This window comes from Microtus oregoni, unplaced genomic scaffold (genome assembly GCF_018167655.1).
Source record: "Microtus oregoni isolate MIOR12 unplaced genomic scaffold, Mior012 000011F_ref0000422, whole genome shotgun sequence".
Classification (NCBI taxonomy): domain Eukaryota; kingdom Metazoa; phylum Chordata; class Mammalia; order Rodentia; family Cricetidae; genus Microtus; species Microtus oregoni.
The window spans coordinates 49,584,482-49,611,096 of NW_024543070.1; the positions used below are offsets into that span (position 1 = coordinate 49,584,482).

The following is a 26,615-nucleotide window of genomic DNA, read 5'->3' on the forward strand; positions in this document are numbered from 1 at the left end:
TCTGAGGCACAGAGTAACTAAGCATCCTGCTGAGGAGTGCAGAGCCATAGGCCCAGGACTAAAATACAGCCAGGCACACACTACATAGCCAACTCTGCTAGGCAAGCCCGTCACTTAGAGGACAGATCTAGAACACACTGACTAAACTAAAACACCCCAGAATAGGCCTCAATTGTTCTTCAAAACAAGGCACAAAAAGGAACAAGACAGCAACTCCCATTCAAACAAAATGGACAAAACTTTCCAAGTCAAGTTCACGTGTGTGGTTAGAGGGCGCATGTGGTCTATGCACCTCCTGTCCACAGCACTGAGAATTCTGCATCAACGAAAACCTCGCCCTCTTTAGATCACTACTATGTGAATCATGAATTAGGACAGAGAAAAAGAAAATAAACAAAAACAGACACCACAAGCACATTTTGAGGTTTATTAAAATAAAGTATTAGCAAACAATATGCAAAACAAATTGCTTAATAGTTATGGCTTTGAGAAGCACAATATAGTAAAACCTAATACATTTTTGTAAGTATCAAAAAGGAGCAGAATTGAAGCATGCTGCTAGTTTCATCTCCTACGACATGAAGGGAAGCAGGCCCAATGCAGGCAAGCAGACCACAGTGCAGCCATCGGCTCTTGCTCTCCACCATCCACACGGGAGAGGTCTTCCTTGGAAAAGGCAGGGACACACCAGCTATTCGTTCTCCATGACTATATTCCTACCCAAATTTAAGTAAGTAAACTCAGATTGCAACTTTAACCAGGCATGCTAAAGTGCCGCGGCCCAACAATCATTACTTACGATCCCCATATTTAGCTCCATAGAATGCCAAAGCAGCAGCATCGCCAATGGCATCAGAAGACGACAGCCGACTCTAATAAACCTTCTTTCAAAAGAACTTAGGACTGACTCTTTGGCCTAACTGGAGCGCAGTTATGGCTAACACCAGTTCACAGTAACAAACAGGACCCACAGCCACAGCGGGGCGGGAGCCAGCAGGTGTCCCATCTGCACGCAAAATTCGGGGATTTTTAAGAAGAGCACTTCAAACAAATCCTTAAATGGTAACTGTTTACGCTGATTTTCACTTGGACAAGGACACAAACTCCTCTTCTGAGGTCCAATGCTCCAGCACTGGATCCTGGCAGGGGACGAGGTCATCACTGAGCAGCAACAGTCTCACTTTTTAGGATGTCGCTAAGACTCTGTTGTCCTTGGTTCTGACACCATCCAGTTGTGAGTGGTCACTTCAGTTACAGTACTGGTGCATCTGAGAGCTGTTTGGTTTGGTTTATGCAGTGCTGGGGACTAAACACAGGGCTTTAGCCTGCCAGAGAAGTGCTCCATCACTGAGGCCACTGCTAACCACTGCTGGCCATTATCAGCACACACTCCACTGCAGCCCAACAGTCTACAGAACTGTTTAAGTGTCCGTCCAGCAGACAGAAAACTGTTAGTGTAGAACAAATGCCTTCAATGCTCACTTCCTATACATGCATCTTATTAAACAAAACTTCTAAGAACTGGCACATTCCAAAGGAGAAACCCCTACCACTGTGAGGAAACAGCCACGCACCGGAGATTACCTTCAAGAGGTTATTCTCCTTAGTATCGGGGTCCCTACAAACCACCGCTTAGGAAAATCCCCTCCCCTATATCAAGAAACGCTTCTAAAACCACAAGTCACCTGCATTAAAAGCTGCCTTGTTATTTAGCTGTGTGTATACTGAGAACATACATTTTTACCGAGACCCCAGACAGCAAAAGATTTACCTGGTAGACAAAGAAGGGGTTCAGAGCACTTTAAAGATAATAGGTCTAAATGCACACCATCACCTGAGGCTGAACTCTAAAAACCATCAGAGGTCACTGTACTGAGCCATGTGCCTGTAACCCCAGACTGCAGAGGCAAGAGAATTACTTCAAGTTTGAGGTTAGCCTACACAGTAATTTCCATGTTAGCCAGGGCTATATAGAGAAACTATGTCTCAAAACAACAAAAACCCAAGGAAATAAATTTTTAAAAACCAGTAATTTTTAAGAATATTTCATTTTCAGGAATCAAAAGGAGACAAAACTTGAAGTGAGAAGAGGAAGACGATCCAAGTGCTCCAGGGAAATGGCTAGGAAAGGCATGAGGACAGGGCCTGTGCCACCGCGGTGCTCTCAGCAACATGGGCACACCACACCCCCGACTCGGTTTCATGAGGTGTCTCTCCTCACGAGGGCACTACTGGCCAGGGACGGAAATATTCCACAGGTCCTCGCAGGCAGTCCCAGTGTTCACTTCGACAGTACATCTCGTATGGCAATGTCACTGCCACTTACACCCCCAAGGGTGTCCACACGTTAACACCGGCACATTCCCTACCTGCATTATTAGTGTAGCTGGCTGAAGTGTGTATCTAGCAATCTTAATAGTGGTCTCACGCTGGCAATCCAGATGCTACCCTGCAGACGGACCAGTCAAACAGCCTCCTCAGTTTAGTCTGGTAACAACAGCCAGGCCGTCATGCTACCCTGCAGACAGACCAGTCAAACGGCCTCCTCAGGCCATGCTTTTTCCTAGATGCATCTTGTTGCTGTATTCCATGACTGAGATTTGATTCTACCATTTGTAGAATTCACCAAACTGAAGGCAATTTTCATTATTTGCAAATCTGTCATTTTATCTGGCATATATTAATATATTTTGCACACTAAAAATGTGGTCACTGAACTTGAGATGTCACTCAGTTGGTAGAGCACTCGCCTAGCATGCATAAAGTCCTGAGTCTGATCCTCAACACCACAAAGATGGGTACAAAAGTGGCCATCTGTCACCCCAGCATTTGGGAGGTAGACACAGAAGGATCAGAAGCTCAAGGCCACCCTCAGCAAGTTAGCAGGGTCAATGCCAGTCTGGGGCTGCAGGAGACTCATCACAGAGAGGTGTACGGCTGCTGCTCTGTCTGAGGACAAGCATTCCTCACAAATGCCAAGCAGCCACACCCTTCTGAAGGGCTTCTTTACAAGAACTGCTTCTTGCAGGCCAGAGTTCTGCACTTGCTTTGCACACTTTTTTTCCTACCCACAGACGTTAAGTATGTCCTTAGACATTACAGGAGCAGGCAGACAGACTGCACTTCTCATTTACAGACACAGATGTGATGTTGACAACTTTTAGGAAATAGGTTTGGACTTCTCCATGAAACTCTGGACAGCTAAGAGCTTCAGTCCTGCCATTCACACAGACCCTGCAACCCGGAGGGCCGGGACAGGACTGTGGACAAACAACATAACCACGCACTGTCCAACAACGGAACTAGCAAGGCACTTGTTTCCAGACTTCAGCAGAGCTCACTGACGGGTACCTGTCACTCAACTTGAGACCTGCAAACTTACTCTAAAGACTGCGCCATGAAGGCTCAAGCTACTGAAGGCCCAGCAAAGCACTTCTTGGAAGGAATGAAGCCACCCAATGGCTACACTCTGAAAGGCAATAAATAATGACACAGAAAACAAGGGGACTCATGCCTCCCCCACCCCCCAAAAAGCTGTTTTCCCGACAACGGCAGGAAGGGCATTATAAAAAGTCAAACCAAAATAACATTTTCAGCAGCAGAATAAAGTGGCACCAGGAAATCAAGCTTCTCGTTCTGATAGGGAAATTAGGTCATTTTTTTTTTTCTTTATCAAAGTAGTGTCTTCATTCTCAGGCCAAAACTGTCCGTCTGACTGTTCCCTAAGGCCAAAGGCACAGTGAACTAAATGGGTGTCTTAGAGCAATGACATCCAAGATGGTGTTCTGGAGACTAGCATCAAGGTAGGCTCTAAAAGAATAAAAGAAAAAGGCAAAGCACTGATGCTGAGAGAGACAAGTCTACATGCTTTGTTACATGACGTTACAAATGCACTATCCCAACCCACACTGATGACTCGGTCACCAGCACACCAGGAGTCTCATCCCTCAGGACCCACCCAAAGAGCCTGATGGCCACACTGCATAGGTCCTTGTATGGAAAGTCTGGTGTAAGAGCAATAGTATTAAGTATATGATCTTTCAACATTAATAACACCCATAAAATTGTAGGGAATTAACAGGCACCTTAGTTGGAGCTATAGAATAACAACTTCATACATTAGATTAAAAGATAAAAGCTAGGGAAAGCATCATGTCGCACAACTGGAATCTCTAAATGGCAGTGCTGATACAAAGGAGTGCCAAGGAAGTAAAGGGAAGAGCTAAGATCAGGTCACCTGACTGTTCTAGCGCAGGTCACACTAAAACTGTCACCCATAAAAGTGCAAAATGAAAAGGTTAATGCACATTAAAATTAAAGTTCTTGAAACACTGGCCCAAAGCAGCAAACACAGCTGAACAAGGCCATGTACACACTGAACTGTTCAATAAAACTTATGACAAACTTGAGTAAATGACAGATACTAGGCATTTTAAAGGAAATGTTTTACAAACGATATATAGCACAGAGTCACATTACACTGACAAACACCAGCTCCACTAAATGTCAATTATGACATCTAGAGATCCCCACCTTGCTTTCACCAAACACATCAGGAGTGCACAGTATCCTTCAAATAGAGATTCAATAGTTTCCTTTAAGCTCCTACCATGTCTTTGCAAAACAATGTACTATGCTTTTTCAAAGGTGGCAGGACAAAGACCTGACTAGAAACTCATTGCCTAGGACTTTCCACATCCCATGCCCTCTTCCAGGAAAATCTTCATTATGTGGTGCACTGCCTTGTAAAAAACAGTTGGGACAATAAACAAAAGTATGTTCCAGTTTAACATCAATGCCAAACTTCTCAATGGGGGCAAAATGCTCTACATTGTTTACAATACTTTTGAAAGTTACAATGAACATGAATACAAACAAATGTAAATTCATCACAAAATACAAATGTGTTGGTCACAATTATGTAGAAAAAATAAGCAATAATATCTGTTTTTCCATGTCAGCTCACAGCATCTGTACTGGAAATTCTTCTAAAATTAAAACAAGTCCAGTAAAAATATAGTTGAAAACAATACTTCCGCACTATGAAACAGAAGAAATGGGGTTCAGAGGAGAGCCCATCTGAGTAAGGACTTTATCCAGCCACTGAAGAGGCCCATGGAGGTGAATCTCAATCCAGCATGGAGTGCTAGTAACATCCTGTCGATGGTACTCTGCTCCCCAGCCCTGAAAAGGAACAGACAGCAAAGCAAATCCCTCTTGAACAGTCAACAGTCTATACTAACTTTAACAATAAAAGTTTAACTGTAAAAACACAAAAAGTATACTTAAACTGAACACCTACAGAAAACCAATCAGCATTCATGTGACATGCTATTAAAAGAAAATAGTTGCATTATTCAAAGCTATAAACTTTTAATAAATAACAGAAATTCTGATATGGACCCATGGGGACAAATATATTTTGTTATGTTTTTAATTTTACAAAGGCCATAGACTATGATCTCTCACAGAAAAAGGTCTTCAGGGTTTGGGGCTTTTTCTGTTGTCTGTTTTTTATTTCCTCTAGTAATTACATTAAGCCATTGTTCTTAAAGGTGAGAAATTAATAAGATAAAGTAACTTTCAGATAAAAACAGAAATACATATATATAATTTTTACTTTTTATTTTCTTGATTTATCAAATTCTGTCTTTCTGTTTATAGTGCTCCTTGCCCCAGGGAAGTAGAGGAAATGAAGAGAGACAGGAGAATAAAAGACAAAGCTGTATTTCAAAAAGGGAAGAGAAAGTAAATTCATATGACTGACAAGCAGCAAGGAAACAGTAGACTGGGATTAAATGCCAAAAACTGAAACACACAACAACACAACAACAACAACAACAACAACATAACACAAGCAAGCACACAGACTGCACACACAGTGCTGCTGCTCTCCTGTGCTAACCCTCCAGCACCAGGGTGGAGCAGAGCCAACTGCGGAACTTCCTCAACATTTTCCTAATGAGACACAATCTTTGGAATGTTCAGTAACAGCAGGCCACAAGAGTAAATGACAGTGTCATTCTGGCCAGGTGAGCGTGGCACACACCTTTAATCCCAGCACTTGGGAGGCACAGACAGGCAGATCTCTGAGTTCAAGGCCAGTCTGGTCTAAGAGTGAGTTCTATAACAGCTACACAGAAAAACCCTGTCTTGAAAATGACTAAAAACAAAACAAACAACAACAAAAAGGTAAATGATAGGTTTTAGAAATCCTTTGTAAGAGGACTGAGCCACAGTAAAGTAAGTTAGCACTATAATTCAATCTCACGGTCACTGCCATGGAATCTGAGGCACTCAAAATGCAATTATAATATTAAATGCTTTCTGAAAATTTAGTCTGCTAACTGAAATATTTTATAAACTTAATCCTTACCCAATATCAAAATTATCAAGGATTTTATGTATATTATAAAATGAAATAACCTGTCAGATGGTTAAAATGTTAAATTTGAGACTTCACTTGCAATGTATCAAACTGAGTCAAAAGTAGTGATAGCTTCATCTAGTAATTTTTAATAATGTGTACATATTTACAATGACTAAAGTCATAGTAGAGATCAAACCACTCACCTTGACAAAACTCATTCGAATGGTGCACATCTTGGTGAGCTCATACACAGCCTCAAACCCATGGTTGACAGACTGAGCCAGAAGCTGGGCAAATTCCTGATTGTTAAAAATCTTGAGGCTGCAGCTGCTGGGAATCTTACAGACAGTGGTGGGGTGGAAGCCATGGTGGAAGTTGCAATTTCTACTCTGAACAAAGATGCTGCTGTCACTAAGACACTCAGCATACACCTCCCCACCAACATAGTACAGATGAACACCTGAAAGAGAAGTGACCAGAAAGAGGCTGAGCAAAGCACTGCAGAGAGCCAGACAAGTGTGGAGGAACCACAGCATCTAGAAAGGCACAACAAATGCCAACAACCACCACTAGATGGCCTTCAGTAGCCAAAAATAATCAGCCTAACTAAAAGATCCTGGGACTGCGCCACGTTTGCTCTTCCAACCATCATTTGTTTCTCTACCAAAGAAAAGATGCTCTTTAAAACTTCATTCTATGAGTACTTTCAAAGAAACGCCTGGTACGTCAATCATCATAAAAGTTAGTGAAGTTTTCCACCATTTGCTGACAAACAGGACCACAGCATTTCAACCATCACCCACAGAAATCCAAACATACGATGTGACTTCGGATTATAAGAAAGCTTTGAAATGGCAGACTCATTTTCCTTTCTTTTAAAAAGCCGTCTCTCCCCCCTCACCCTTCATGAAACTGGAGCAATGACTCAGCAGTTCAGAGTACTGGCTGCTCTTGCAGAGGACCCACGTTGGATTCCCAGCACCTACAAAGAGGCTCAAAACCATCTTTAATTCCAGTCCCAGGAGACCCTCTTCTTCTGGCCTCTGAGGGCACTGTATGCATATGGTGCACAGATATACCTATAGTAAAATACATACACACAAAATAATAAAATATAATTTATTAAAGTTTTCTACAAATATACTTAAAAACACTATGAGAAAGCAGTTCTAATAGTAAAATTTAACTAATAGTTCTAATAGTAAAATTTACCAAATACTTCTCCAATATATCTAGGAATTAGCTCAAGTTTTTCTTAGCCATAAGTAGACACTGCTCTGACTTTGGTGTATATCCTTTTAAACCTTATCTCATGCATCAGATTAAGTTACACATATGTTCCTGTGCAGTCTGTGTGCTTCTGTGGAGGCTTGTAGGCGGAGACCGCACGTTTGTTTCCCAGCCACTCAGACCCAAATAATCACACAGAAACTGTAATTACAAAACTGGCCAATGGTTTGTGCATATTTCTAGCTAGCTCTTACATCTTAATCTAACTCATTTCTATTAATCTGTGTATCGCCACAACGCTGTGGCTTACCGGAAAGATTCTGATAGGTCCTTCTCCTCCTTCTTCAGCAGCTACACGGTATCTCCTTGACTCTGGTTAGTCTCTCTCTATATATGTTTCTTACTTTTCATTTAGGCCCTGACTTAATTGACTTAATTGACTGTTAGGGAAACTTGACAAAGCAAACAACAGAACTTCAGGTCTCTAGTACTAGAAACAGAAACTGAGCAGGACCACACTTACCGTCATTTTATTTGATAACATTCTTTAAACCTGAAACTTGAGGCAAAAGCCATGCCTTAAGATTTTTTGGATGTTTCCAGTACCTTCTGCAATGAACTGTACCCAGATAATACAAAAATATAAAAAAAGGACTTCCTTCAACGGCATGGAAAGAAATTCAAGATTACCTTTTCCAATATGCCGCCTAGTGTTTTCAATGGTTGAATTACGGTTCACATTTGACAGCAATCCCAAGCAGAATCGACTTTTGTTATTCGAAGGGTCTGTGAATCCATCTACTAACACACTAGTAGAAGATGCATGGAAAGCTTCCCCTACACGGTTGTTCAGTTCATAGTAGACAATTGAACACCAGTGTTTGGGCTCTTCATAGGCAACAGGCTGAACATCTGAAAACAGAAAAGAAGTTTAATAACTGATTAGCTAAACCACCAGGTTCTGTGAATATTTATTTACCCTTAGGCCTAACCAAGCATTATATAACAAAGAAAATAGATACCTCATTTAAATTTCACTGAGATTTCTTTTTTTTTTTTTTTAGTTTTTCGAGACAGGGTTTCACTGTGGTTTTTGAGCCTGTCCTGGAACTAGCTCTTGTAGACCAGGCTGGCCTCGAACTCACAGAGATCTGCCCGCCTCTGCCTCCCAAGTGCTGGGATTAAAGGCGTGCGCCACCACCGCCCGGCTTTCACTGAGATTTCTATCTGAGAGTTCAAGACAACTTATCTTGGTCTGCCCAGACAGCTCTAACAAAATACCACAGATTGAACAGCTTAAATTCAAAGCAAAACAACAATAACAAAACCACAATTATTTCTCACAGTTTGTTCCAGGGGCCAAGGTGTCAACAGATGTGCTGTCTAGTAGAGACTCACTTCCTGTTACATAAACAGAGAGCTGCCTGTCCTCTTGCTGTGTGTTTATAAGGTCTTCAGAGCATACTCTGTGTGTGTGTGTGTGTGTGTGTGTGTGTGTGTGTGTGTGTGTGTGTGTCAGGATCTCCTTGTCTCTGCTTTATTTACATACTCCAGGCTGCATCCACTTCCTATCTCACTGCAGAAGGGCTGAGATCACAGAGACATGCTATCACTCTTTGTACAGTGTTTCAGGGATCTGAAGTCTAGTCACTAGGCTTGCCCAGGCAAGCACGTTTACCCATTGGCCTCCATGTCTAATATGTAAGGAAAAGTAACTATTTTGAAGGCCCTAATCTCAGGAATTTATTTAAACCTAACTGCCTCTTAAAAGGCCCTATCTCTAAACAGCATTTACTGAGGGTTAGGGTTTCAACACAATCGGAAGGACTTAAAATTAGGTCTATTACTATTTTACCTCTGTCTCACATGCAAAACATATACGAATCTTATCTCCCAAGTTCCCAGAGACTTAATTCACACCAGTAAAAACTGTAAGGTCTGTAGTTAAGCATCTTCAGCTGTGATAGAGCTCAACCGTGCATTGCAGAGAGCTGTGCTCTAAGCAAAGCATCTTCAGCCCTTGGTCCATGCAACCCGATGAAACAATCACCCTCCAGGCCAGCTCTTTTGAGCTCACAACCAAAGAGCTTAAATGTCCTGCCTTGTAAAAGTCTAACAGTCTTCCTTACCCCTAATCCACCTACCTTCAACTCAAATTAACTCTGTTCCTGATGGAGGAGGAGTATAGCAGCATTTTTTTCTTTTTTTACTCTTTTTTTTTTTGGTTTTTCAAGACAGGGCTTCTTTGTGTAGCTTTGGAGCCTGTCCTAGAACTAGCTCTTGTAGACCAGGCTGGTCTCAAACTCATAGAGATCTGCCTGTCTCTGTCTCCCAAGTGCTGGGATTAAAGGCAAAGACTGCCTGAAGATCTGAGAGTAGAACAGTCCCACTGGTTAGCCCTACAGACCAGATAATGGTAACACACACCTTTAATCTCAGTAGCCATAATGGCACACACCTTTAATCCCAGCCCTAGAGAGAATTAAAAATGGGAGGAAACAGCTCTCAGAAACACAGTCTCCTTCTGAGATTCCAGGAGGTAGGATCGCCATCTTAGACTGAGGTTGGGGTAAGAATCAGTGAGTGGCTGTTTTGCTTTTCAGATCTTCAGGTTGAAACCCAATTTCTTCTGATCCTGAGTTTTTATTAATTGAGCTTTTATTAATCAGAGGGGCCTGATCAGGCCACTCTTAAATGTAAACAAAATCCTTAGTTCTTCTCCAAACACACATTCTTATTTACAATGTGTACAAGCATGAAAAATCTCTTAAATCTTAAGTTATTTTTTAAGTAAGCGTTTCCTTTTTAATCTTTTCATATTTTATTATTAGCAATCAGGAGAAACCAGTCATATTTTGACTGGTTTAAGAATATCTTCAGTTAAGTAACTGATTTTGCATCTATATAGTTCTTCCCTCCCCAAAACACTTGAACATCAACATAATCCAACCAAGCTGCAAATTTGTTACAATGAAGGCCTTTTCTCCATCTTCCAGTGTTTTCAATTAGGCCTGAGTGCAGAAGCATCAGGCTCAGCACTATATTCCCACCACATTCTAAACACAAAATTAATATGTTCCTTAAAAAAATGCAAAGATTCTTTACTCCTTTTTATCAGTCACTTCACAAGCCCTTTCTCCAGCCTCTACTGGTTCCAAAACCAAAGCCATATTCTTAGGTATCTGTACAACAGCACCACATTCTAGGTATCAACTTCTGTATCAGTGGCTTCAGATGCTCCAGGAAACCCACGATGGCTGAGGTGAGCAACAGAATTCTATTTCTCACAGTCCTGGCGGCAAGGAATCCAGGCAACTTCCATGTTTAATGAGGGGCTACTTCCTGGTTTGTAGACCACTACCCTCCTGCTTTTTGTTAGCACAGCCTTTCCTTGGCTTGTGCTCAAGGGCAGAGAGAGAGAACAAGGGAACTCCTCTTCTCATAGGGGCACTAGCCTCACTAGGATGACTCCATCCTTATGATCTCATTCAGACCTCCCGAAAGCCCACATTTCCAAATACAACCAGACTGGGGCTTAAAGTTCTCTACTTAATTTGGGAAAAACACAATCCCAAAGGCAGCAGCAACAGCACCTCTGAAACAGGTCTACAGTAAACCAATACGGGTTTAAATTAGTCAAGTCAAACTCTTTTCCAGTAACTTTATGAAAATACAAAAGTACATTAGTATCTGTGACATTATCCTAAACAAACAGATGCACTGAAGACGACGTGAGGTCTAAACAGACCAGGAGCACTTGCAGAGGTGCTACCCTGCCGTTGCTGAGTTTAGTGGAAAACCCATCTTTCACCATTAGGTACAGAGTTAGCTGTGGGTGAATATCACAGATAAAACACACACACACACACACTGATCTTTTAAAAGTGTAAATGGTATCTTTTTACTTTATCTCGTTGCATGCTGTAGTGCAAGTGTGAATGACAACTGAAGGATTAATCCTTGCCTTCCACCACCTTCTTTGGGGGCCAGGGGTTCTTGACTATTTGCTACTTGGTTTGGAAAACTACCTGGCTCTCAAACTTACTGGGATTCTTCTGTTTCCACTTCCCTTGCCCTGTAGGAGCACCAGGATTCAAGGTGTGCTGTGTGCCTGGATTTTATGTGAATGCTAAGGATGGGAACTCAGGTCCTTATACTTGCACAGCAAGACTTTACTCAGAGATACCTCTGTAGCACCCAAAATGTCAGTAAATCATCTGTAAAACACTTGTAACAACATAAGGCACAAGCACAATGCTAACATCACGGGAAAAACAAACAACAACCACACTATTCCTTACTTGTCAAGTAAAACACCCTATATATAGCACCACTTCACAGACATTAGGACAACCATTGTAATGATGAGGAGAGCAAGGACAATATCACAAACAACAGAAAAGCAAGCTGGCGAGAATGTGGAAAACTCAAAAGCTTATGCAGTGCCACTGGGAACGCAGTGATGCAGATGCTGTGTAGTTTGGGGATTCCAAAGGTTAAACATCATTAGCACAGAACACAGCAATTCTACTCCAAAATGTATGTAATACTCAGACAGACCCAAGCAACAGCCTGCTGTGCAATGGCCACAAAAGTAGAATAAAGCCAAGTGTTCATAAATAGATAAATGGTGAACAACTATACAGATGTCATTCATCCCTAATAAGGAATGAGATTTAAACATACACTATGACATGGCTAATTCTTGGACATGCCATGCAGAACACAAAAGGACATGCAAGCAGTAGATGAGTCCACCTAGAGCAGACACTCAGAACAGGAAAACTCAGATAGAAAGTAGACTGCTACTGACCAGGGGTTAGAGGAAGAAAAATGGGGGTATTTATAATGGGCACAGGGTTTATTTCGGAGGAAAACAAGCTCTGGAAACAGACAGTGAGGACAGCTGCACAGTGCTGAATGTATTTAATATTCCTGAATTGTACATTTTGACAGGAGTCCCCAAATACATGAAGTAATCATCAAAAGAATTGAAAATAGAAATAGGTAAGTCTATCCTAATTGGTCGAGACTTCAATCTTTCACTCTCAATTTTAGAAAGAACAATTAGAAAGGAAATAGAACATTTGAGCGCTGTAATCAACCAGCCTACCATAACAAGAGCGCATCTACACCACGGCAACACTGCAGCAGCCTCCAGGTGGTGCTTCTGCAGATGACAGAGCAGAGCAAAAGTGGGAACAGCACAGCAGCTCCTCTGTGAGAGCAGGTGAACACACAGGGCACACACAAGGGAGGACTGTTCACCTAAGGAATGAAATTCTGACAAATACAACAATGTATGTGGGCCTCAAAAGGGTGTTGTGCTAAGAGAAATAAGCTAGTCATAATAAACAAGTATTGTACGGCTTTATTTAATGTTAATTAAGTAGAAAAAAACTGATCTAGAACAGTATTTCTTCATGTAAACAATCTACTGCCACTCACTGTGACCTGAGTTAGATTTCACCAAAAAGAGTGGGGTGGTCAACTTCCAGAATCTACAAAGAACGCTACAGCTCAATAAAGACTACAGAAAAAGCACTTTAGTGTTCAACGTCAGTACTCTATAGGGCGTACAAATGAAATCCAGTGAGTGCTTCACATCCATTGGGTACAATAACCCTTCAAAAGCTAGGCGGTAACAGTACTGGGACGGTACGGAGAAGCTAGACTTTAGATAGAAAGTAGACAGATATTGGCAGCCACACTGGAAAAGTCTGGCTATTCTTCTCAAATAGTTAAGCTTACCTTCTGATCAGAAATTCTGCTCATAGGCATCTACCCAAGATTAAAAAAACAAAACAAAACCCAGTACCTACACAAAGCACTGTACACAGTGCTCTAAGGGTGCAGCTACTCAGAACACTAATCCAACTGCAAACCACTCAAAGGTCTGCTGAACACCGCTACACCATAGGCGACCTTGACACACTGTGCTCAGTGAATGAAATACAATCTAAAGGATTATATTTGGAAGCTGTAGGGATGGCTCAGTGGTTTAGACCACTTACTGTTTGAGGAGGACCCAGATTCAGTTCACAACACCCATACACACATACAGGCAAAGCACATACAGAGAACAAAAATAAATAAATCTTTAAATATATTATCTACCAGTGCACTTTTATTACACTATCTAGGAGGGGATTCCTCTCCTACCATGTGCCTCTTGGTAAACAAACTCAGGTCCCTGGCATGATCATCAGGGTTAGCAGTACATGCACTTACCCACTAATCCATTTCACTGTCCCTATGACGCTATATATGTATATATTTGGTTTTTTGAGACAGGGTTTCTCTGTAGCTTTGGGGCCTGTCCTGAAACTTCCTCTGTAGACCAGGCTGGCCTCGAACTCACAGAGGTCCACCTGCCTCTGCCTCCCAAGTGTTGGAATTAAAGGTGTACAATACCACCGCCTGGCCTTTTTTTTCCCCATGACTCTATTTTATGAAATATTCAGAAAAATATCTGTATAGAGAACAGAGGTTTGTTGAGCCCAGGGTGAGGTGGAAATCTCTTTGGAAAGGTTATGGCAATGTTTGTAAACTACATTTTGAACCAAAATTTCATATACTTGCCCAAACCACTGACCTGCACACTCAGTTGATTTTACAGCCATACTCCATTCACACTGTTTGCACAAGTGACTAAGATTGGGAAATTAACTCAGTGGGAGATTATTTACCTAGAGTAGGAGGGCCCTGGATTGGATTCCTAGCACTGAAAAGAAAAGTGGTCAAGCAGTTAAAGGAAGCAGGAATAGCACCAACAAAAGGAAGCAGCAAGCGCTCTTCTCACCTCTGCTGGATATGCTGGGCATGATCTGAGGAATGACGGCACTGCTTGTGTCCATGGGCTGGGAGTTATCTTGTCCCATCTGATCCTCGGGGGGCATATAGGCAGGAGGAGGTGTATCAGCTAAGAGCAAGAAAATGAGACACATCCATTCCTCAAAGAAGATAGTCTTCATTCTGCTTAAAGCTATTACTCTAAAAGCATTTTTAAATTGACAAGGTTATCAGCAGGATTCACTACAGAACAATGCACACACAGATGTAGGATACTGTACAAGAGCAGGAAAGAGCACACACAACCTCTCCAGCACACCTACTACAAGCCTACATTAACTTGGACCCTCGGTAATCCAGGATACCAGGAACAACACTAAAGTGGAACCCAAGGTCAAAAATTTTCTCTTTCTTTTAAAGCTATCTATGTTCAAAGAAACTGCAGCTAACACAGCAATGTGCGGCCACAGACCACCTTGGGCACATACTACAGGCACATTTTTAGTTGCCATCATTATCATCACATACTGCAGTGTCCTCTAAAACTGTGTCCCTTCAAAATGCACTTTTTGAAGTTATCTCATTCTTTTGTAATGCCCCCAAATAACTAACACGCCCCATTAAATGACAGAGCAATTAGCTTCGGAAACGTTAACGAAACTTTGGCCTTCCAACACTCAAAGTTGTGAATTTTTGCGAAAGCTACAGCTAGATCTTTTTGTTTTGATAAATATAAAACTAAATAGAAGTTGTCTTTTGCCTCAAGGTTTATACAGGATATAATAAGACAGAACTACATATATAGCACTGAATCTAAGATGAAAGTATTCATATGAGACAACGCCTAACAGCAAATTAAACATTTATACTTAATACCCTTATTTCCAAATTTTTGAACATAATGGAACTTGAAAAATAAACTCTACTTCTTATGGAAATAAATTCCTAAAGAAAATGTCCCCCACAGCAATCTCACTCAGAAGAGCAGCACTTCAAACAATCCCACTCTCAGTCTTACCTGGGAGCTGAAACGGGCTTCCTGGTGCAGAGCTTGCTGGGGAGCTGGGGTATGTGCTGCTGGCGGGGGAAGGGGGGTAGGGGCTGTTAGGAGACAAGGGGAAAGGGGTGCTGTTGGGCTGCTGGAAGGAATCCGGAAACGTGGCGTTGTGTGGCATGTGCGGTTCATTGTGGCTCAGGTTCCTAAACTGAACCAGAAGGCTATGCTGCGGATTGAATTCGTTGTGGCGAGGCACTAACACTGGAGGTAAGACTGAAAGAAAAACAACAGTCAGTCAGGAACACATAAGGGGCTGGAGGAGAAAAGAGAAGCAAGCTGTGATTAAAGTTAACTGATGGGGGGCAGTGTTCTGTAGAATCTGAATCTGTGTTTACATCAGAACCAAACCAAAAGCCCTCTGGCATTTAGCCTGTATGAGGGACTCCGGAAGCAGAAATTCAGAAAGGATGCCATTCTCCATGTAAGCCATTTCAAAAGCAGTTAGAATAAGAAACATTTAATGCAATTAGTAAGAACTCAAGAAGTGAGCAATCTAGCCAGCAGGAAACCAAATACATGGAAAGGGTAACACCTGACAGGACAAGAGGATTTCCCATGAGAAAGCTAGGAGAGAAGAGAGGCGGTGAGAAGGGAGGAAACAGCGAGTTGGTCTAGCACTGATCTAGGCAGAGGTTAAGACTAGGGAAGGAAGTGGAGGTCAGCGTGCGGTGCCCTGAGCCTTTCCAGTAGGTCAGAGAGCTCACGTTCAGCATTCAGCGAACTGGTAAGGCTCTCCTCGTCCATCCAACAACCCTCCAGAGTGAGAGCCTGCTCACAGTCAGCCCTCTAAATGCAATCATGAGGACACACGTAACAACCTCTCAGAATGTAATCGAGTAGTTTCCCTTATCCGAGTGTCCATCTCTAAAGACCCCAACTATAATGACGAGCAGCTGATTATCTTCTGCAGGAAAGTAAACGTACCGATTATCTCTTTCACAATGTTCTTTTAGTTGTCAATGTTAACTCCATTTCAGGGGGAAGAAAAAGAATTTAATTTGACTCTGGACTATGCAGCAGCAACAAAATCAAATATATATGCTAACCAGGTCATCCTTCACCTCTCAGAAGTAAAAACACACATAAGGATCCTGCAGCCAGTGCTCTGCTCTCTTATGTAGTAACAACAGCTATCACTAGAGAAAGGCGAGACAGCTGTCTGCAGAGTAGAGCAGAAATTAGGAAGGATTTATACTTAGCTATCCCACAATCTGAATAACAGTAAAATAACTAAAGAATTCAATTCAGTCAAGATATTTTTGTAGGCATAGTTAAAATCCCCGTTTTCCCTCTCATTTGTATACTATCTATGCAAAAGATTTTATTTTTTTTATTTTCACATAAAATAATATGTGGAGAGTAAGAGACAAGTCTAACATATTTAGTAAGAGACAACAGCCTGCAAGGGATTTTGAGCGCTTTCTGTTGTAACTCCTCCACAGACCTTGTTTAGGCGGGGCACTGCGATGCATCCTATATGCACACTATGATAAACTGTTATTATTGATTCTATGACATTACTTATAAACTTCTCTTATGGTAAATGAAGCAACTGTTTGTGTTGGTGGGGGAGAGAAACTCAAACAGTCTTGCTGCACAGACTAGCCTCAAACACAGCAATCCTACTGCCTTGGCCTCCCAAGAACTATGACTACTAGCTGAGGCATCTTTCTTATAGTAGTCTAGCCCTTTCTATTTCCCTAATCTATTAAAAATTGGGTTAAGAGGCTGGAGAGATGGCTCAGTAGTTTAATCCTTTAATCCCAGCACTCGGGAGGCAGAGGCAGGCGGATCTCTGTGAGTTCGAGACCAGCCTGGTCTACAGAGCTAGTTCCAGGACAGGCTCAAAAGCTACAGAGAAACCCTGTCTCAAAAAAAAAGAAAAGAGAGAGAGAGAGAGAGAGAGAGAGAACACCTAGGTTTGATTCCCATCACCCACATGGCAGATCATAACAGTCTCTAACTCCACTTTTACAAGATCTGATGCTGTCTTCTGGCTTCTTCAGGCACACAAGATGCAGGCAAAATACCCATACACATAAAACCTATTTTTTAAAATTTGGGCTCAGTTGGTATGTAGTGTTACTACATATGCACGTCCTATACACTCTCATACATAGTATACACACACACACACACACACACAAAATCAATTGAGGAATCAAGTATACTGTGCATTTTCCTCCTGAGCAGTGTTTTTTGTTAAAGTTAATGATTTCCTTAATTTTAAGTACACACCACTCACATTTCCAGTATCCTAACCCACTTGTCAGAGCCCGTCAATAGCACCTTTTTCAGATGCTATAAATCAAACAATTATGGACTTGCTGTGTTGTATTCCTCTGGAGTGTTCAGTCCTTTGCTCTATCTGTCCTAGTTGCTGCTTAGGACTGTTTCTCTGGCTGGGTCCCCTTTCCTGACTTTGCCCTCTACTTGCTTCCTAAGAACGGAATGGGAAACATGTATGAAATTATTCTCCCTTTCATGTCTCTACATACAGAAATCCAGGCCATAGTTTCCTTCTGGATTTTGAAGATAAATGATTCATTTTCTTCTAGGATCCAGAATTGGACTAAGAAATGCAATAATTTAGATTTCTAGCTTTTGTTTGTTCTTGTTTTTATGTGCCCTATATTTTCTTTCTGGAAGCTTTCAGAATATCCATATACATGATTAACTAGAACTCTATCAGTAGGTCTTTTTCAGTCCTTTTGCTAATTACTTGGCTCTTGCATTTTCAGTTCGAAGTAGCTGCAACAGTGTTTACTGAAAATTTTCTTCTCCCACTCCCCATATGCTCTGTTTCCAGAATGGATCCCTCTGAAGAAATGATCTTGATTTGAAACTGACTGGGGCTACATACTGTTTAAGCACTTAGATCCACACTAACTCAAACAATCTCCCCCAAAACACTGTTAGGTTGTTAGTATTAGTACTGTCTCCAGCCGGGCGGTGGTGGTGCACGCCTTTAATCCCAGCACTTGGGAGGCAGAGGCAGGCGGATCTCTGTGAGTTCGAGGCCAGCCTGGTCTACAAGAGCTAGTTCCAGGACAGGAACCAAAAGCTACGGAGAAACCCTGTCTCGAAAAATCAAAAAAAAAAAAAAAAAAAAAGATTTTGTATCCTGCCTGAGGACAGGTAATAACTATATAGTAAAACCGTAACTCTAGAAACTAACCTCTCAGCCACCAGATAATACTTTCTAGTCAAAAAAATACTGGACCATTTAGGTTGGCCTTACTCTTCTAGGCTCATTATACCTCCCATCTTTTTCTCACGCATTCACTGTGTGCTCTGTGTAAGTTAAGACTTATAGTTAATAGACTTCAATGCCATGAAAAGTCATGGCTTTCTGTCTACCTCTACAACAAAAGAAGCCCAGAATTAGGAGAGCACTTCTGTTCATGAGTGCTCAAAACTGCTCACTGTCACCATAATCAGCAACACCCTTTTTACTAGCACGTACCAGGAGATGAGGCATCTATTGTCCTTCCTGCTTGCTCAAGGAGGAACACCAATCACTCCTGAATAAGGCTACACCCTCCCAAGATGTGTGGGCGGGGGACCAATATGAGGTTTCTATAGTCTTTTTCTAGCAACTCAACTAGCGAGCTATTTCTGAAGTTATTGTAAAGTATCATAATTGCTCCCATCCTTTCCACGGAACAATAAAGTGGATTAAAAGAAAGACAATTCTACTGGCCACTGTCGGTTACACTTTGACTATGAGAAGGAACAGACAAAATCCTTACATGGATTGCTAGTAAATACCTAGTTTGAGAATTTTTCAATTTTCAGACAATATTCTTCCTTTAAATCTGCCTTATTCTTTCTTCCTCAGTTCCCTCACACCAAGGCTCTTCTTGGGCTCCATAAGAAACTGAGACCCTTCTCAAATATGAACCGCAACTCACGGTTGAGCTGTAACACAAGTCTCTGCATCCAACCACATAGGCTTGCAGTTCCTCTAGTACGGAAGACAGGCTCTGGGTATTCATGAGCTTGGACAGTCCTCTCTCTCCAGCATGCGACCAAGGACTTGCTTCCAGCCAACGGAATTATGGCAAAGTAATGGGGGTACAAGGTCACACTGCTAAGAACTCAATGCCCTCTTGTAGGAAAATGCTCTGCCTGGCTCTGAAGAAAACAAAATAACATGCATGCATGCTCTGAGAAACCCTCTGTAGAGAGCAACTGTGACACTGAGAGGGAACGACAGTGTAGAACACACAGAAAGGTGAACTCCTGACACAGTCTCCAGCCAACAGGCAGCCAGAGTCCAGGGGCCTCCGCAGGAACTAAATCTTGTCAGTAGCACAGGAGCCCCTTCCCTGTCTGAACTTCCAAAAAAAACCAAGCCCTGAAAGACACCTTGATTAGAAACTCAAAAAAGATGCTGTTAAGGGTAGTCACCTGTTAAGGGTAGTTCAGATGCCTGAACCCCAGAAACTGTAAGATAATAAATGTGTGTTGTGCTTAAACTACCACAGGTATGTTATTTATTGTTTATCAACAGATAAAGATCCCAACTAGTATCTCAGCTGCTATAGAAAATCTTGAGAAGTTCATGCACCAGAAAATTCACAACATGACAATGCTGGGAGGTGGGGCCTAACAGGAAGCGATGAGGTAGTACCTGTGGAGGTGGACTCCTTGGTACAGCAACAGGTGACTTGGGTTGAGGGGTAGCCCATGACAGGGCACGCGCCTAACATGCACGAGACTGGTCTGGATCCCCAGCACCACAGGTTTCCTTACGGATGCTCTAGCTTCACTGTCTTCTCCGTCTCACTCACACTTGAGTGCTGCTAGTAGCACAGTTGATTATGAGGAACACACCAGACAGTCTCCTAATCCTGGACTTTCTACCCCCAGTATTTCTATTGTTAATCTTTAACAAAGGCTCATGTAAACTTTTAGCTAATAAACCTAGGTATGTGCAAATCAGAGAGACATGTTGGCTGTGTTTTGGAGTCTTCTCAGCAGAGTGAACTTTTCCAGTCTGTGGTATTCTGCTATAGCATCAATAAAAGGACTAATATATAATTCACTGATTACAAAAAAAAACAAAAAACAAAAAAATACTGGCCAGTACCTACTAACAATTAGTGAAGGGGACTGTCCTAGGCAATGAAAACTGAGTAACAAGACCCAGGAAGACCTCCTGACTCCTGGAAATAGTCCGCTGATCTCCACATGTGTCATCTCATACGCAAGCACACAGTAAATGTAACAATAAAGACTCTTGTAAGATGTAAAGCCAGAAAAACAGTTGCTGCACGACAGCCCAGTTCCCAAACAAACAAGGAGCAGGATCTAGTGTGAACATGGGACATGGGTTTAGCATTCAGAGATGTCAGCCACAGAAAAGAAGTGGGTGTTAGAGATAGTGAGTTCTAGCAGCCAATCAAGAGCTTAATGTTCAAAAAAGCTAAATTTAAAACCTAGTATTCCTCCTAAGATGAAATCTTTAACGAAGGCTAATGTAATAAGCCTAGTTATATGCAAATCGGTAAGAGCCATGTTGGGTTTTTGGTGGTTTATTCTTAATTCTCTCAGCGAAGTGAAACTTACCTGGACTTTCCACTCTCTTATAGTGGTATGGATTGATACAGACTTCCTTTTGCTTAGATCCAAAAGGAAATTCACAAATATCCAATGGTTTTAGCTCATGATGACTCTGCAAATCTGGCCAGCGCCAAACACGGCAATATATGACATGGGGTAAGCCTTTTCTGTGAGAAACTTGCAGGCGTCCATCCAAGGACCTGGGGATAGTGACACATTTGCTTGGCTGTCCTGGGCTACTCAAGGCTTTCTCCAACTCCTCCATGGCGCCCTTCTTCTTCTTCAGCTTTTTCACTAAAGCATCGACTGCCTTTTCTGCCCATTTTTCTTCCTCATCACCTTGTTTCCAGCCCAACAATCGCTTCACGGCTGGACTAGTGAAAGAAAACAAGCTGGCCATTGACGTCATTTGATATGAATCTTCAGAGACTTTTCTGTAATCAAAGTCAGTAGATATGAGAAGCCAAGATCACAGATGGAAAGTCACATGCAGGTCTCAAGCAGAAGGTCCAAGTGGCGACAAGGAGTGACATTTAACTTTACAGGTGCCATATGCTTCTTCAAGTCCTGAAAGAGAGGGGAAAAGGAGACTAATTAAATCTAAGAACACTAATTGGCCTAATTGAAAAGCACATTTGCTGTCATAAATAAAAACAGAAAAGCATCCAAAGCCAGAAAACAAAAATGTCTGTAAATTTCTGTAGCCATTCGCTCCTGTCTCCAGAACACAAGCAGTTCAGCTGCAAAGAAAAGGTCAAAGAAGCCATGGCAGACAGAGACAGGTGCATCTCTTGAGTTCGAGGCCAGTCTGAGCTACATAGTAAGGGTAAGTTTCAGTACAGCCAGGCCCCCACCCCTCCAAAAAAATCGTGGATTCACCAAAATGTCAAACACTACCAGGAAAGTGTCAACTATCTATTTTTAGAATGAAGAACGCTAAAGAGATTTAGAAAATAAATGTTATTCAACTCCTCAAAATGTCAGTTTGTACTTTACAATGATTATTGGCTTCTATATTTAAGAACATTAGTTAAGGAAAATGCTTTATCAAGAAGCCCTTGGAAATAGCAAGAGAAGTTCCGTGTCATGGTGCTCAGTAAAGAGGCAGGACCCAAAGTCAACACGCAAACAGTAGCTAATCTTTGTATCAACGGCAAACTTGCTGAGAAAGAAATCATTCACAATAGCTTTAAAAAAAATGACGAATAAATCTACTAAAGAGGTGAGTGATCTCTAAAAATACAACTCTAAAGACACTGAAGAAATTGAATACATAGGTATATTCTCAGGATACTGCAAAAATGGCCCCATTGTTCAAAGAGATCTACAGATACAACACAATCGCCATAAAAATCTAATGAAACACTTCACAGAAATAGAAAAAAAATTATCCTAAAATTCACACTGAAGTCCAAAGATTCCAAATAACCCCTAAGCAAAAAAACAGCCACCCTGGAAGTCTTGATTCTTCTGCTTCTTCCCTGAGCACTAGGATTACAGGCATAAGCCAGCACATGACTCTTTACACATATTTTTGAAAGATAAAAACTTAATGCTGATGTTGTAAATGCCATACTGAAGGATGATTTGCTAACTATTCTGTGGAAAATTCAACCTATTTGTTTACTGCTTATCATAATAATTCATATTTATAATGTAATGTTTCCTTCTAATTGAGAATTTTCTTTTCACAATAAAATCCAAGAAGTGGTCAGGCATGGTGGCAAACCCCTTTAATCCCAGCATTCAGGAGACAGAGGCAGGCGATCTCTGTGAGTTCTAGGCCAGCCTGGTCTACAAAGAGAGTTCCAAGATAGCCAGGGCTCTGTTACAGAGAAACCCTGTCTCAAAATAATCAGAAGAAAAAAAATATCCAAGAAGTAGGGGACTGAAAAAACAGTTCAGTGGTTAAGAGCACTAACTACTCTTTCAGAGGAGCTGGGTTCAATTCCTAGCACCCACAAGGCAGCTCACAGCTGTCTGTAATTCCAGTTCCATGGGACCCAACACCCTCACACAGACACATGCAGGCAAAACACCAGTACACATAAAATAAAAAAATAATAAAATTTACAAATGCTCTACTGAAGGAATATTCCCTGATTCTTAAAAAAATAAAATATCCAAGAAGAGCTTAATATAAGCACTTTCCTGACCAGCTATCTCTGTCACAGAGCAGTCAAAACACAGGGCAGAGCCTCTCTTTGTGATTGTCACTGTTACAATCTGTGAGAGGCATGGAGCATGGCACTGCTGGCAACCAATGGGATCTTGGTTACTCATAAGGGTTAAGTTTTTGCACTTTCAAAAAGAACACAGCTATTTCAAGAATCTCAGTATCTTCTTTTCTAAAAATGTAATTGCTGGGGCTGGCGAGATAGATGGCTCAGTGAAAAGCCCTCGCTGCTCCTGCAGAGGACCCCAATTTGGTTCCCAGCACATCTAGAGATTCACAACTGTCTATAACCTGATGGGCACAATGACTCAGGCTTGGTCAAGCCTGACCATAATCATCACCGCTGTGGAAGGAGCAAAGCGGACAGAGCCACCACTGCAGTGAACTTGGAGCTGTGAATTTTGAGTGGGAATTTCTGTGGCAACAAAGTTCTCACCTAACAGGGTCACCACAGCGCACGAGGCACCAGTGCACACCCATTTCTCTACCCTTGCCAGGGGCAGGGCTGGATAGGAGACAGCTTGCTTTACCAACATTCACTGAGCATGCTAATGAGGACACCACTGACTGCATTCGTACTTAGTTATACACATCAGTCTAACAGGGTGGTGTAGGAGGTCCTTCTATGTGTTGTTTTTATTGGTTAATGAATAAAGAACTGGCTTGGCCTATAGCATGGGAGGAGGAAGACGTTAGAGAGACACTATGAGGCCGCTGCCAGAGTCAGACATGCCAAAATTTTGCCAGTAAGCCACTAACACATGGCAATATAGATTTATGGAGATGAGTTAAATTAATATGTAAGAGTTAGCCAATAGGAAGCTAGAGCTAATGGGCCAAGCAGTGATTTACTTAATACAGTTTCTATGTGATTATTTCAGGTCTAAGCTAGCCGGGTGGCTGGGACAAACAAGCGGGCCTTCTTCCTATAAATTGGCACCCATGTGGCCAACTAAAATCCACTTAAAAACCTGAGAGAGCTTAATTCTAGACACAAAAATACAGCGTTTAACACAGCTTCTTGCCATTTATTGGCAGCATGCTGAAGCTCCCTTAAGAGAGGTTTCCCTGATTCAGCTGTGACCGTTTAAAAATGCCGGCTTTCTGAGCCTCCTGCCAGGCAGGAGGTCCAGCTATAGAGCATTGGATGGGGATATGGTTTGTGAGCAGACCGCTGTAGCTTGCTTAATTGCCACAAGGACTGGCTGTGTGCCTCAGAATGGGGCTGTATGCATGGTTCTCAGAGGTGCAAGTGCCTTCACTATGCTGGACTGGGGGGGGGGGTGTAAGCAGGGAGTACCGTATGTATCATAGTAATGGTGCAGTTAAGTTTCAGACTTGGCAGGCAAGCAGAGAGTACCATATATACCATAATAATGGCGCATCTTAAGTTTTAAGAAGCACTTACCATTTTTAAAAAGCGCTCCTGGACAGTAAAGAATTACAGATGTGCAATAAAGACAAATCCAGATGAGTCACAGTGTTAGATAAATGTACATAGGCTTGGAAGAGAAAAGAAACAGAGTATGGAGAGTCATAAAATAAAGTTAATGCTTTAAGAAAGGGGGGGTAAAGTCTTTAAAGAGACAGAGTACAGATAGTCATTATTAAAAGGAGTAAAGAAAAATAAGCCACACAAAAATGGATAATTCAGAGAGAGTCTGGATTATGTATATTATTGTGTTTTCTTTAAATTTTTTGACTGTGAATGAGCTAAGTACAGAGAGACATTTCATTGTATGGGCTGCTAAGCTAAAACAGAATGTATATTATAAAGGTATCATGACTTCCAAATTTGGGTCTAAGGATATGTTGCTTTGAAAAAGAGGTTCTTCTCTTGTTTCCACAGAGGATGAGAACCTGTGGATTGCTTTCAGACTGGTGTGGTTTGATGGAATAAGAATCCCTGAAAGGTCGCCTTGAATACCCCTCAAAAATTACCTCGCCCAACTGCTGACTGAGATGAACCTAGCACACAGAATACACCATAAAAGATCTGATTAACAGCACCTCCAATCAGCAGGAAGATGTATGGACAAAACTATGCCCATATTCCCAAATATTGTTTACAAATGTTTCTTTAAAGGGGGATATAATATAGATAGGAATAACATGCATTAGTGTAGATCTTGATTTATTGATACAAATTTAAGGTCAATTTTGTTACATGTATTTCTGATCTTGATTAAGGTATTGTATTTGTATAGCTCATTTTAAAATGTAATGTATAATTAAGAAATATAGGTTAATAGTTAATCATCTATAATATTCAAGCTTGTAGTCGTGTTCAGTTTTCTAGATATACAGAGATATATTTCAGTTAGGTATTCTTCAAATCTTTCAGAGACCTTCAGAACATGGCATTTAAGTATTTTCAGAACTTAGGACTTTTCATGACAGTGAGATACATCTGCTCCTGGAAGCACCAATCTACTTCAAGAGGAAGATGGGTATCGAGGAGGCTTCTTATGGAGTTTTTTAGAAGAACTGGACACACAGAATACTCAGAGAAATGACTACTGAACTTCCCTAAAGGTGAAATGGTCCTTTGGGGTTCGTGATACATGAAAGAGTCTGCAAGACATTATGCAGGACACAAAAGAAAGTGACTGGCAAACTGTCAATATAGACAGACCTGTCATTGAAATTTCCTGCTTCATGGAAAAGTCTGCTGGATACTATGGGCCTGTAGGCTGAAGATGGATGCCCCAACAGTACAGAAAAACTTTGGGTGACTGCCAGCAGCAAGATGCCTCTGTCAATTCTAGAGTTTTGGAAGTTGCTTATAATGTACTTCCTGCTGATTTTAGGTAATATTATATACTTCTGGAGTCTTTGATAGAGTTGAAGAATAGATAGTTATAGTTATTTTTAGTTATGATAAAAGAGATATAAATATTATAACTGTAATTCATAATTGATACCTGTTTTATGTAACTTTACTAAGATAAAGTTAAAGCCTTCCTTTTTGTTTAAACAGAAAAGGGGAAATGGTATGGGAGGTTCTTCTATCTACATGTTGCTTTTATTGGTTAATGAATAAAGAACTGGCTTGGCCTATAGCATGGGAGGAAGAAGGAGGAGTTAGAGAGCCGCCACCAGAGTCAGACCCGCTGAAACATTGCCGCTAAGCCACTGCCACATGGCAATATACAGATTAATGGAGATGGGTTAAATATGTAAGCGTTAGCCAATAAGAAGCTAGAGCCAAGCAGTGATTTAATTAATACAGTTTCTGTGTGATTATTTCAGGGCTAAGCAAGCTAGGTGGCCAGGACAAACAAGCGGGCCCTCCTCCTACAGGGTGGAATTTAGGTTTATCTTTTGAGTGGAATATACGTATGAAAAAAGTTAAATGAATCATTTTAAAAAGTTCTATGCCAGGAGTAACTTTGAAACATAATGCTAAATGAAAGAAGCTA

General features: G+C 41.5%; 1 protein-coding gene across 3 annotated transcripts in view; it reads right to left on the minus strand.

The window, feature by feature from the left end:
• Positions 1 to 413: 413 nt before the first annotated feature.
• The window catches only part of LOC121453312 (mothers against decapentaplegic homolog 5), a 41,875-nt gene continuing 15,673 nt past the window's right edge, over positions 414 to 26,615 (minus strand). For all 3 annotated transcript variants that reach the window (XM_041659980.1, XM_041659981.1, XM_041659982.1), the window contains exons 2-7: positions 21,024 to 21,584; positions 15,411 to 15,662; positions 14,403 to 14,522; positions 8,291 to 8,512; positions 6,574 to 6,830; positions 414 to 5,184 (exon numbers count right to left, since the gene is read on the minus strand). In XM_041659980.1, the coding sequence (XP_041515914.1) occupies positions 5,041 to 5,184; positions 6,574 to 6,830; positions 8,291 to 8,512; positions 14,403 to 14,522; positions 15,411 to 15,662; positions 21,024 to 21,426 (1,398 nt within the window). In that variant the 5' untranslated portion in view covers positions 21,427 to 21,584 and the 3' untranslated portion in view covers positions 414 to 5,040. The remainder of the gene's footprint in view (positions 5,185 to 6,573; positions 6,831 to 8,290; positions 8,513 to 14,402; positions 14,523 to 15,410; positions 15,663 to 21,023; positions 21,585 to 26,615) is intronic.